Source organism: Grammomys surdaster, unplaced genomic scaffold, assembly GCF_004785775.1.
Source record: "Grammomys surdaster isolate TR1022 unplaced genomic scaffold, NIH_TR_1.0 126906, whole genome shotgun sequence".
Classification (NCBI taxonomy): Eukaryota; Metazoa; Chordata; class Mammalia; order Rodentia; family Muridae; genus Grammomys; species Grammomys surdaster.
In genome coordinates, this window is record NW_021621692.1 from 6,519,326 (window position 1) to 6,531,889 (window position 12,564).

Consider the following 12,564-nt stretch of genomic DNA (forward strand, 5'->3'; position numbering starts at 1 on the left):
TCTTCTTCTTCTTCTTCTTCTTCTTCTTCTTCTTCTTCTTCTTCTTCCTCCACAAGTTGTTATTTCAGAGGAATGATGAATGTTTGGTTCTCTTAGATGGCTTACTGTACAGAGGAGAAGACTTTTCTAGAAAGTCCCATAGGCAAGGCTTTGGGATAGGGTAGAAACAAGGTTCAGACCCAACTCTACGGGCAGGCACAGTGTAGCATCTGGCTCTGAAACTAAGGAATTAGAATTCCAGACTGTTTCACTTGAGTGAACTCCAGGATGACCTTGGATTTCCTGCTCCATCTCCCCAGTGCCGGGATTATGGGTGTGGCTAGTGTAAATGCTGCTGTGGATTGAACCATGGGTCTCCCAAATGCTAGGTAAGTATTCATCCACTGAGCTGATGAGACTGAACCCCAGGATTCCTGTATGCTAGGTAAGTACTCATCCACTGAGCTGCTGAGACTGAACCCCAGGATTCCTGTATGCTAGGTAAGTACCCATCCACTGAGCTGCAAGTTTCCTCCAGGAGTCCGAGTTACTGGGAACCTGGTCAATGGAGGGGCTCTGCTAACTGTAGAGGTCCACGCTCTCTTGGAGATGTCCTATGATCCAGACCCCATTCACTCTGGGGCAAACTGAGCAGGGCTCAGAGGTGGTGGTGGCTGACCTATGAATGACTTCTGGATAGCTTCTCCACCCACTTTGTTCTCCATGGTCAAGAAAAGAAAGAAGGGAGGAGGGATGGGGAGGAGGAGGAAGAGGAGGAGGAGGAAGAGGAGGAGGAGGAGGAGGCTGACCCACATTTAGTAGCAGCCACCACCTGTCTAGGCTTGGGTCCTCGTGCCCCTCACCTGGGAATCAGAGATCTCCGAGGGCTTCTCAGTCAGACTGCTGCTCTCAGCTGGGATGAGGTCATTGTACTTGGTGACATCTTCATCAGAGTAATGTAGGCTGCCCGGACTGGGCCTGGGAGGGGACCTAGGGAGAGAAGGGAGTGAGGCTGAGAGGTAGCGTAGCCTCAGAGAAGTCTGGAGGAATGCAGGCCACCAGCCCCTCCACCCTAGGTTCCTCCTTGTAACCCCACTGTGTCAGCCTGGGCCTTAGAGAAGGGGGTTGGGGAGGGAGGAGGGTTTAGAGGAGGAGGAGTGGTCCTTGAACATACAGGGCAAATGGAATTTGTGTCTTTGTGCTTGGGCACATACATGTATGCACAAACATTACTGAGAACAGTTCAGCTTGAATCTGGCTTAGTGAAAATGAGATTTTTCTCATTCCCATGGGGGCATAGAACATGCAGACCTCTATGTGTGTGTCCTATGAGTAGGAGGGGAAGGGGGACAAGAGGAGGTGGGGCCATGGGTGAAATGCCCCCTTGTTCCCTGTGGCAGGCCCAGGAGCCTGCTCAGCGGGGCTGTGGCTGAGATGCCAGGCTTGGATGAGTTTAACCACGGCTTCAAATGCTTCTTTCTTTGGAAGCCTGGATTGGCGAGGGATGAGAGCCTGCCTGCTCCGCCCTCAGCCTCCCCTCTACCCCCTTGGAGAAGTACACATGGCTTATCCCTGCAAGAGGAGACAGAGAGAAGCTTTGTGAATTCGCTCAAAGAGGTTGCCTGCTCGCACGCCCTCCCCTCCCCAGCCTGCTGCCTCCACTGGACCGTGAATGTCAACACACTGAAGCTGGAGACAGGAGTCCCTTTGGCTGTGGCCTCAACTTCCCTTGAGCTTTTGGGAGCATAAAACTGCCCAGTCCTATCAGAGAAGGACCAGGTGGGCCCCAGAAGCATCCCTGGCCCTTGAGAATGGGCAGCCTGGTGGCTTCAGGGAAGAGTATCCAGGAGAGACTGGAGTCAGAAAGAAGTCAGGAATGGCCGTTGAGTCGCACCAGAATGGCCTCTGGTGTTTTCATTGTTTTGGGCTTTTGAGAAAGGATCCCATTTGATGCAGTCTGGCCTCAAACACTATGGAAATTCAGGGCTGACCTTTCAGTCCTGACCCTCACGGCCTTGTCTCCCTAGAACCCTGCCAGGGTTACAGGGATGCATCAACACATCCAGTTTTCACAGTGCTGGGGATCAAACCCAGGGCCTTAAGAGTGATCGGCAAGCTCTCTGGCAGCTCAGCTACATACCTCAAGGCCTTTCCATGCTAACTGCTTCCAGAGGCTGAAAGATGGTGGCCTTTACTCCAACAAAAGTAAGTCAAGCCCAGGGAAGAAGGTTTTCACTCTCTCCTGGCTAAAAAAAGCGTAAGCAATAGGCTAGTCCCTGGCACCTCTCACTGAGGTGCCTTGGCTGGGTCCAGCTCACCTCGGGGTGTATGACCATCTGCAAGACCAGTTACTAGTGCTACTGACCTGACTGCAAACAACTGTCGGTTGGCTTCCACAATGCTGTATGTTTCTGCACTCTGCAGCAATTGGCAGAGACTCTTAGTATCCACCTCCTCGTGGATTTTCTAACATCCTCTAAACTGTGATTGGGTCTGGTGGGACTAACACAAATGCCTAATCATCTTGCTGAGGTCCCACATGACCTTCTTTTGAGCATTGCCAGCCCTGAAGCTTGGATGCTATTTCCCAGGGAAGGGGAAGGCCACGCGGGCATGACATGTTCCATGCTCCTTCCCAGCCATCACTGCTGGCCGCTGGTGTGTGGCCCTCAAGTCTCTGTCCTCTGTCCCTACATGCAGGCACAGTACCTGGTGTACAAGCCGTTCTTCCTGCAGAAGGAGTTCTTTACGGACAGCCGCCGGTTGTTGAGTTCCAGAGCGGGGAAACTGCTTTCATCCAAACTCAGCATCTCCCCGTGGCCGAGCGCACCTGACTTGGTATTCCCTCCTGAGGGCAAAGTAGTGTGGGAGATGGATGGAAGATTGGTACCCGTCAGGTCACACAGCCATTCCTTCCCAGTTCCATTCTCCCACTTAGCCTGGATTCTCCCTTTTCTTCCTTGTTAATATCAAGACCCAGAGTAGAGCCTGGGGTTGTGTGGAGGAATTCCTGGCTGCCCTGCCTGAGAGGGTACATTGCTAGGAGAGAGATCTTCCCAGCCCACAACATAAGGGAGACCCTCAGGAGTCAAACCTGCCATGGAGAGGGTAGGAGGATGCAGGGTCACTTACCTGAATCTGTCTTCTTGGAGTACTTCTTGCTCTGACCTCGGATGATGAGTACAAAGACCAGAAGCAGGATGAAAATGAGACCCACAAGGGCAATGACCACCAAGAACCACCATTCCTCATAAAACGGGCTGGCTTTCTGGGCTGCAACAGGGGTACAGTGTCAGGACCTGGATGCTCAATACTCTCCTGCCCGCAAGCCTTCCTGGTCCATCTGGGGTCCCACTGCCTGCTCATGGGCGTTATCAGTAGGTGGGGGGTCTGTGCACTCTAAAAGTTCCAGCTTTGATCTGCTGGCAAGGGTTTGTCTGGAGGACCATTTTAAGAAGAGTTTTATGGTTTAGTTGATTGAGAATTCCCTGGGTTTATTAAGAAGGAGTGCTGGGATCGATGAATGATGTCTGCCAGGGGATCAAGAAGGGAGAGTAGCAGTATGTTAGCTGCTTTTTTGTTGTTTCTACTCTCTTGACTTTGGAAAAAAAGACTATGATAGACAGAATCTAATTTATGTGTGGAAAGATGCTTCTCTGGCCATTAGGAAGCCTGAGAGAACTTTTCCTCAAAGTTATAGTGAATGTTTTTTGTTGTTTTCGTTTGTTTTACAGATGGCAGAAAGCTAAGGAAGTTTATTTTCATCTCAGACTCTTTGTATTTCATAATTCAGTGCTATCTATCTGGGCATAGGAGCAGTAAGTGGGTGGAAAAAGAGCTGGGTTGCTAACGCCCAAGCAGAGAGCAGAAGTGAAATTTTGAGCTGAATTTCTGCCTTCCTATTTAAAGTGGTCAGTAACTGATCAGGGCCATAGATGTAGGCCTAGTGCCCCATGTGAACCCTAAGATGGATGGGAGGGATGAAGAAAGGGGGAGGGTGGGGCAGTGAACATGGCCCACCTGGGTGCTGCCCAATAGGGTCTTAGAGGCCACCAGTGTTAGCCCATGGCCCTAGGTGTTGTCTGTTGGGAGTGGGGTGAGGTGGCTTCCATAGAACCATGGTTTACAGCCTGGATGGCAACTCCCCTTGAGGCTGTGAACTGCTGTAGGCCTAGGACCCAGAGCTCATGGTAAGAGAAACTGAGGGACGGTACAATTTGTATGACCACCTTGATACTTCTGCTACCCAGTGTTTGCCTTCTCTCCCCACACCCCCACCCTCCCAGCATGTCACCAGCTCTTCCAAGGACTCTCTGACCTGTCACCCTACGGGCTGGTACCTGGCACAGACTGGGAGGGGCTGCTGGGAGTGCCAAAGCCGTAGTCATTGACTGCGATGACGCGGAAGTCGTAGCTTACACCTGGCTTCAGGATGTCCATGCTGAAGGTATAGGAAGTCACCTCCTTGGGGATATCCTTGATGAGGATGTCCCAGAGCCCCTCATCTGCAGGAGCATAGAGAAGAGACAGTGAGGTGGAGGAGCCTCAGATCCCACCTGATCTGGTTCTAGCTGCAACCCCTTGAGTGTGGGTCCCACCTAATCAGTGGCTCAACACACGCCTGAGCCTGGCTCTTAGGATGCTCTTGTGGAGGTCTTAGAGACAGATACTTTCTGGGAGGGTATGCCTCTAAATCTTGTCTCTAAAATGAAAACATCTGTAAAATATTTAAAAGATGCACTATGTAGCAAAGTCTTTAACAACCAAACCAATACAGGCTGAACACCTTAATCAGAAAAACTCTTAACAAAAAAAAAAAAAAAAAAAGCCAGGCGGTGGTGGCGCACGCCTTTAATCCCAGCACTTGGGAGGCAGAGGCAGGTGGATTTCTGAGTTCGAGGCCAGCCTGGTCTACAGAGTGAGTTCCAGGACAGCCAGGGCTACACAGAGAAACCCTGTCTCAAAAAACCAAAAAAAACAAAAACAAAAAACGAAAAACAGAAAAACTCTTAACATCGACATGCCTGTGATCTTAGCACTCTGAAGGTCAAAGCTGGAAGATATCAAGTTTGAGGCCAGCCTAGGATATATAGTCAGACCTAAAAGAATAATAATAATAATAATAATAATAATAATATAATAAATCCAAAATGCTCCCAAAAAGAAACATTTTGAGACTTGTAACATCTCAAGCAGAAAGATTTCACATGGTTAAACTTTACTTCATGTACAAAATATTAAAGTAGTCTATAAAATTAATTTTTAGGCTATGTATATAAGGTATATCACATAAGAAAATTTATGTTTATGTGTGTGTCTATCTAAAACATATTTGTATATTTGCATATATATAGTATATAAATGCAATTATATAGTCTTTTTTTTTGTTTTTTGTTTTTGTTTTTCGAGACAGGGTTTCTCTGTGTAGCCCTGGCTGTCCTGGAACTCACTCTGTAGACCAGGCTGGCCTCGAACTCAGAAATCCGCCTGCCTCTGCCTCCCAAGTGCCGGGATTAAAGGCGTGCGCCACCACCGCCTGGCGCAATTATAGTCTCATTCTATATTATATTCTATGTATAATATATATTATATAATTGTATTCTATAAGATAAGTTGTATATATATGGAGATATTCTTTTTTAAAGATTTATTTATTTATTTTATGTATATGAGTACACTGTAGCTGTCTTCAGAAGAGGGCATCAGATCCCATTACAGATGGTTGTGAGCCACCATGTGGTTGCTGGGAATTGAACTCAGGACCTCTGGAAGAGCAGCCAGTACTCTTAACCACTGAGCCATCTCACCAGCCCCATATGGAGATATTCTTAAACTGGAAAATATTCCTAACTTGGAAAACTTTGGCTCCCACACGTTTCAGGTAAGGGACACTCAGTTTCTACCAGCATCCAGAGACACAGACTCCTTTTGTGATATTTAATCTTCTCTGTCAGGCTGACTGGATGTGGAATCACTAGGAGAGATGTCTAGGAGTGTTTCCTTAGAGGCTTAACTGAACAGGGAAGACCCAGCTCCAACACGGGCAGCGTCCTCCCAGAGTAAGAAGAGGGAAAGAAGAGCTGAGACCAGCATGTCTCTTCCTGCTCCCTGACTGTTGCCTGTGAGCAGTCACCTCACTTGCTGGCTGCCATGCATTCCCTGGGCAGGACAGATAGTACCCTTAAGACTAAAGAGGGCTAAATAAACCCTCCCTTCCTTAAGCTGTTTTTGTTTGGCAGTTTGTCATAGCAATGACAGACATAATACACATTCCTATTTCAAATATACTAGGTAGTGTCAATAGATAACATGAGAGGAATGCTTTTTTGAATTTTGAGATAGGGTCTTTGTAGCCAAGGCTAGCCTTGACCTCTGTTCATCTGCCTCAGCCTTTCGAGTGCTGGGGTTATAGGCTGTCTGGGAATGCAGCCTCAATTTTCCAGCTCTCCCTGATGCAGTGGCCCTGGCTTTGCCTTCAGGGAGCTCATTCTTCTGTCAACTTCTGAGCTACTCTCGTGTACCAGGGCTAGCTTCCCAATTCCAGAACATTCTTTCCTGGATTGAAGGAATCTGTTGCTCTTACCACACTTTCCCTCAGATCCAGCAGGGGAATCCAGGACTAAGGAATAAGTAGATATCACTGCCCTAGCATCATTTGAAAAAACATTTTGTACCAAGTGTACTGCAAGCCCAGTCGAGGGCAGCCTTTCTCTCTCCATGATAGACCCTGCCAGTTTACAGAAGCCTGCATGAGGTCTGTCTGTTCAGAGATCCTCCCAGAAGGCCCTGGGTCCTGAGCCACAGATGGTAGTGTGAATGTGTGTGTCCGTGTGTCCATGTGTGTCCGTGTGTATGCATGTGCGCGCATGCATGTCCCTGTGTGTGTATATGTTTATATGTGTATGTATGTGTGTGTTTGTGTGCATGCATGTGCACGCATGCATGTCCCTGTGTGTGTGTATATGTTTATGTATGTATGTGTGTCTTTGCGTGCATGTGCACACACATGTGTCTGTGTCTGTGTGTGTGTGTGCATGCACGTGTGCACAAAAGCACGTGCCTGAACACATGGCCATGTTTGGGGCTCTTTCTCCATTTCTCTCTACTTCAGTTTTTGAGACAGGGTCTGTCATCAAATCTTGAGTTGAACAATTGGCTAGACTGGCTGGCCATAGACCATGGGGATCTACACCGTCTCTACCTCCCGGTACTGGGGTACAGATTTTCCCTCAGATCTTATATGGATACTGGGGATGCAAACTCATTCCTCATGCTTAGGTAGCAAGCAATTTACCCACTGAGCCATCTTTCCTGCTTCATCATCAGTATTGTTGAATATCTACTTGATTATCACCTACATTATTTTCATTTTTAAAAGTTACCTTTATTTTATGTGTACTAGTGTTTTGCCTGCATGTTTGTCCGTGTGAAAGTGTCAGATCTTGAAGTTACAGACAGTTGTGAGCTGCCACATGGCTGCTGGGATTTGAACCCCAGTCCTCTGGAAGAGCAGTCAGTTCCCTTAACCGCTGAGCCATCTCTCCAGCCCTCTAATTTAAATTTTTTTTTTGAGACACCATCTCACTTTGTAGCCCAAGCTGATCTGGCACTCACAATCCCCTGCCTCAGCCTCTTTCCTTATGCCAGCCCATCCAAGTTACCCAATTATCTTTCTGTTTAATCTCCCAGCTCTCTCCTTACTTCGAGGCTCTGAAATCCTTACGGATCAGGTGTAGCTTGTCTTTGTACCCTTATGCATTAGCACTCAGCTTGGACATCTCCGCAGCGTGTGTTAAATCAAGGCACTCAGACTTTCCCCTGTGTTTCTCATAGTATTATCGTGCAGGTCAATACGTAAACTCAACGCTTTGCTCCTTGGGATACTGTGGGGCTCAGATCCTCATGTGATTACTGTAACAGTGGGGCCTCCCCCACAGCAGCTGACAGTCCTGTGTCATACAACCTGATGTGTGTGTGTGGGGTGTGTGTGTGTGCTGTAACAGGGGGTAAGAACTTCTCCCGTTTGACAGATAAGACAAGGCTCAGAGAGCTTAACTCATCTTGCCAAGGTCACAGTGACATAGCTATCAGTAGTGGCATTTTCTGCCGGGTTACTCTTGACATTGAGTTTCCTCAGGGTGTCCAGGAAAGCGGTGAGTGCGAATGATGTTTGCTAATAGCTTATGGAGAATCCTGCTGCTGCTTTCTAGAGGCTGAGGTCTCCTGTCTGTTCTTCATACCCACTCCCCCTTCACTGTACCCCACACAAACAAAGGATGGGGTCTGGACAGTGAGACCAAGCCAGAAGCTGCTAGAATGTCCCTCAGTGGCCTCTTTCCCTAGAGTCAGCAGATGTGGGAGCCAGTTCACAGGCCCAGTCAGTCCCCAGAGTAAACCCCTCCCTCACTCTGCTCTGCCTGAGCTCAGTGACTCGAAGAACTAGGTATGTCTAGCTTAGTCTGTGTAGCGTGAAGCACAGTAATACAGGCATATTTTGTAATGTGTATTTTGTCATGAGGACCTTGTAAGTATGGAGGGAGGATAAAAAGGGGGGAGGCAGCCCAGAGGAGGGGCGACACTCATCTCGGAAAAACAGCTCACTTTCCAACAGGTTTAAGGTTTGTCTTAGCATCTTCGGGGTTCACTTCCCCCTCTTTCCCACTGTCTGGTCCTCCCTAAAACTGCGGGCTTTGGCCCTTCTCCGTCTGTCACAGAATGCTGGTTCAGTCCTTCCTCTGGTCCACCTGCATGCCCCAAGTCACAACCCCCAAACTTGGAAGGGCAGTGGCTCATGCTGGGCCTCCCAGGAAACACTGGAAAAGCAACAGGCTGAGGTCCTGGGCCAACATTCCACAGCCTGGCACCAGGTCGGCAGGCTTTGGTGAAATATGCAGGCACAGGCCTCGGTGAGGAGATGCATGCAGAGGTCTCCGGGCCAACTCAACAGCCGGCACTGGAGGTCCAGGGAGGGACCATCTGGAGTAGGGGAGAGCCAGCACCACCTGCAGTGTGGGCGAAATGGTGCATCTGAGTTTGCCAGACATGTAGTTACTGTGGCTGTGATGATTAGCGTGAGATTAGGGCAGCGGTGGGTGGTGGTGGCTTTTAGGACCTCCTGGAATAATTAGCTCTTTGTTATTGGGGTGACCCAGCCACCCTGAGGAATGTACAACCTGTGATGGGGTGGTTCAGTTCTCCATAAGAAGTATTATGGGGGGAGGGGGGGAATGGCTTGGACAGCAAACTGCTTCTTTGCAAGCACAAAGATCAGAGTTTGATTCCCTAGAACCCAGGTTTTTATCTTTATTTTTAAAGGCCAAAAATGTGCACAGTGGCAAGCAATTGGGAGCTCAACGCTGGGGAGACAGGATGATCCCTGGGGCTCAATGGCCAGAGCTTAATTTGGTGAGTTCCAGGCCAGTGAGAGACCTTGTCTCATAAACAAGGTGGACAGCATCTGAGAAATTACACCAGAGGCCTCATCTGCATACACTCACATGCGTGTGCGTGCGCACGCACACACTCACTCCTACACACCCACACACCCACACCACATACATCAACTACTGGTAGGCTCCCCTACCTCTCACCATAATTCTCATTTGGGCAGCAAAGACTTATCTTTCTCAACTTCTATGGCCTAGGCACAGATCCTCAGGATACAAAGATCAAGTCCTCAGCTCTTGGCTGACTTGGGCTCCTCTGATTAGCTTGGAAACCTAGCAACAGAGGGAGCTGGAGCTTGCCCAGTAACGGAGCTGGAGCCCGGGAAGCAGGTGCAGACTGATAGTGAAACAGGAGCGGAGGGCAGCCCCTCAGGAGTGACTTCTCAGCAGCTCAGGGCCCGATGGCTTTGGAAGTTCTTGTGATTCGATTTCAGGCTTGACATGAGAGGTCGGCAGGATGACAAAATGAGCCACAAGCAGGACATGGGCATTTAGCTAATGTGAGCCAAACCTTGCTTTTCTAGCTTCACATTCTTCATGGGCGTGCATGCATGAATGAGCTCGTGTGTGTGTGTGTGTGTGTGTGTGCAGGTGCCTGCACTTGTGTGTGGAGGTCAGAGGGGGATGTTGAGCGTCTTTGTTAACTGCTTTCTACTGTATTTCTTGAGGCAGAGTCTCACTGAAACTAGAGCTTGCCAGTTCTAGCCAGCAAACTCTGGGGCCCTGCCCAGTGCTGGTGTTATAGGTGCACACCACCAGGTATCACTCTTTTATGGGGGTGTTGGGGACCTGAAATTGGGTCCTCATGCCTGCACACTTGACTGCCCAGCCCTTCCTCTGGGTTCTTTAACAACCTTTACCCTTAGTTGGTTCGTACTAGGTGCTGACAATTGTTCTTTGGGGGCCTCCTGGGGATTCTTAAGCAAGAGTCTAGTTCTAAGGAGAGAGTCCTATCCTCTACTCTCCGACTCCAGGTTCACTTACAATAACACACACACCTTCATGGATGGAGGATGGGAGCAAGCCCAAGGAAAGGATGGGAGCAGGGCAGGGTGTGGGTCACGGAGGAAAGATAGCCCAGCCTGGGCAGGGCATACCTGAAGGCCTGGCCTCTATTACGTAGCGTGTGATGGGTCCTTTGCCAGGATCTCCGCTGGACCAGTGGATGGCAATGGCTGAGCTGTACCGAACGATGATTGGCACTCCTGGTGGTCCTGGGGCACCTGCAAACATCCCATAGTGTATAAGGGCATCTGTGGAACCAACACCGCCCTCCCTTTACAACGACCTGTGCTGGTGGTTGGGGGCTGGGCAACCAGATCAACTCTAGTCATGGAGCCTCCAGGACCTCCTGCAAATACTGCGTCCAAAGAGTGTATCTTGGGCCAGGCCTGCCAGGATGTGACTACTGTCTCTTCCAGTTATTCCCACACCTACATTCTGAATCCCAGGGCAAGACATAGGGTAGGTTCTAGAGCAGAGACAGAGGATGAAGGCATGTAAGACCAGCCAGAAATTATGATGTGATCCACTCATGGAATCCTTCAGGGGTGCCTCAGTTTGCCCATCTGCTAGGGCCTTCTGGAAGGAAATTCTGAAAGGAGATACCACAGCGGGCAGCAGAGGTGTTCAGACTGATGGTGCAGTGTACTCAGGGATGGAGGTCTGTTTGAGGGGGTGAAGGTCCCTTTAACATCTCCTTGCCTAGCATGGGATAATGCCCTTCCTGTCTCTTACTTGAAATCTGCTACCCCCACATGCATGTGCTGTTAGGCTAGGTATGGAGAAAGCAGGCTCCTTCCCTAGGAAGCCTAAAGAGGAGAACTTGGCAGAAGGTGTGTCTTGAAGGCTGAGATATCAGAGAGGGAGGGTGGAATAGCAGACAGGAGGCAGCTTGTGTTGACAGATGACTGGGCCAGGCAGCTCTTTTTCCAGCATCCCAAACACTTCACTGGGAGTGTACCAGTACAAGCCTTGTCTCTTCCTGGCTTGTACTTCCTGCTGTGTGTGGTCTCTACCAAGCATGTCTCCCAGTAGACATGATGCTAACCATCTCTAGAGCCTAGCACACGGTAGATGTTTCCTATCTGCTCATAGTACTAGAGTCTGAGGCAGCAGTGTATATGCACGCATGCAGGCTGATTGATGGTCTCTGGCTGCCTGATAGGAAGAGACCACAACTCCGACATCTCACCAAAACCTTCTGGGACCTGGGAGAGCTGTTTAACTCAGACAGGAGGCTGGAGACTTCACACACAGCTGGATACCGCATTGCCAGGTTCCCATATCCACTCCTGATGTCAGTTTTGGAGAGCTTCAGTTTCCCTCTCTTTTCTTTTTCTAAGGAGCATCTTGCTTGCAGCTCATGAAGGGGAGGCATGATCTGAGAGCAGGCTGGGGTGGCCTTTGGAGTCCCCGCTTTTCACTCTGTATAGGACATTGCTCAGGACAGAGAAGAGAGCTACTACTGGCTTTTCTGGTGAGCCAAGGACCACTGGGCTGGTGTTGTCTCTTGCAGATCCCTCCTGGGTAAGGTTGGTTTTCTTCCTTAGTATCCACCCCTCCTCTACTTCTTGTCTGACATCTTCCCTATCCGGTGCCACAAACTCCAAGCTGGAACTCTCTAACAGGCTGTGCTCAGGTGGCCTGCTATTTGCCAGCTCTCTTCTAGCTTTTAAATCCCAGGAAGTCTCAGAGGAGAAGCAGAGCTGCAGTAGCTAGGACAGCTGGGACAGCTGGGACGGCTGCCTCCCGGGTCGTGCACATCATGATCTTACTGATTGAGACATGGGGGTGACAAACCCACAAGCCAGTAGAAGGCAAGAGAGCCTGGGCTCTCCAGGCCGCTTCTTCTTCTAGCCCATGCTCTGGAGAAAGTTCACGTTCTGCTGCTGGTGCTGAGACAGGGAGGGGAAGGAGATGGCCTTGGGGAGGAAGTTGGGCTGGGCCTGGCTGGATCCTTCCTCGAGAGGGTTCATTTGTTCGGGCAGCAGAGTTGCTTAAGAGGTGGTTTGTATGTTCAGCATGGGAAAACCTGAACCCATGACAGGGCCTGTGGAGACTAAACCCTGATCGCCTCAGGGTCCTGGATGGAGAGTGGGAAGTGACGGAGACCAGGGACAGTGACAGAAAAGATTAG

The 12,564-nt window shown here is 49.6% G+C and overlaps 1 protein-coding gene across 1 annotated transcript in view; it reads right to left on the reverse strand.

The window, feature by feature from the left end:
• Positions 1-12,564, reverse strand: part of Sdk2 (sidekick cell adhesion molecule 2) — a gene marked incomplete at its 5' end in the record, with an annotated part of 93,780 nt that overhangs the window by 10,103 nt on the left and 71,113 nt on the right. Inside the window, 5 exons of the mRNA XM_028761291.1 lie at positions 843-969; positions 2,689-2,827; positions 3,112-3,252; positions 4,320-4,484; positions 10,523-10,648. Of these exons, the coding sequence (XP_028617124.1) occupies positions 843-969; positions 2,689-2,827; positions 3,112-3,252; positions 4,320-4,484; positions 10,523-10,648 (698 nt within the window). The remainder of the gene's footprint in view (positions 1-842; positions 970-2,688; positions 2,828-3,111; positions 3,253-4,319; positions 4,485-10,522; positions 10,649-12,564) is intronic.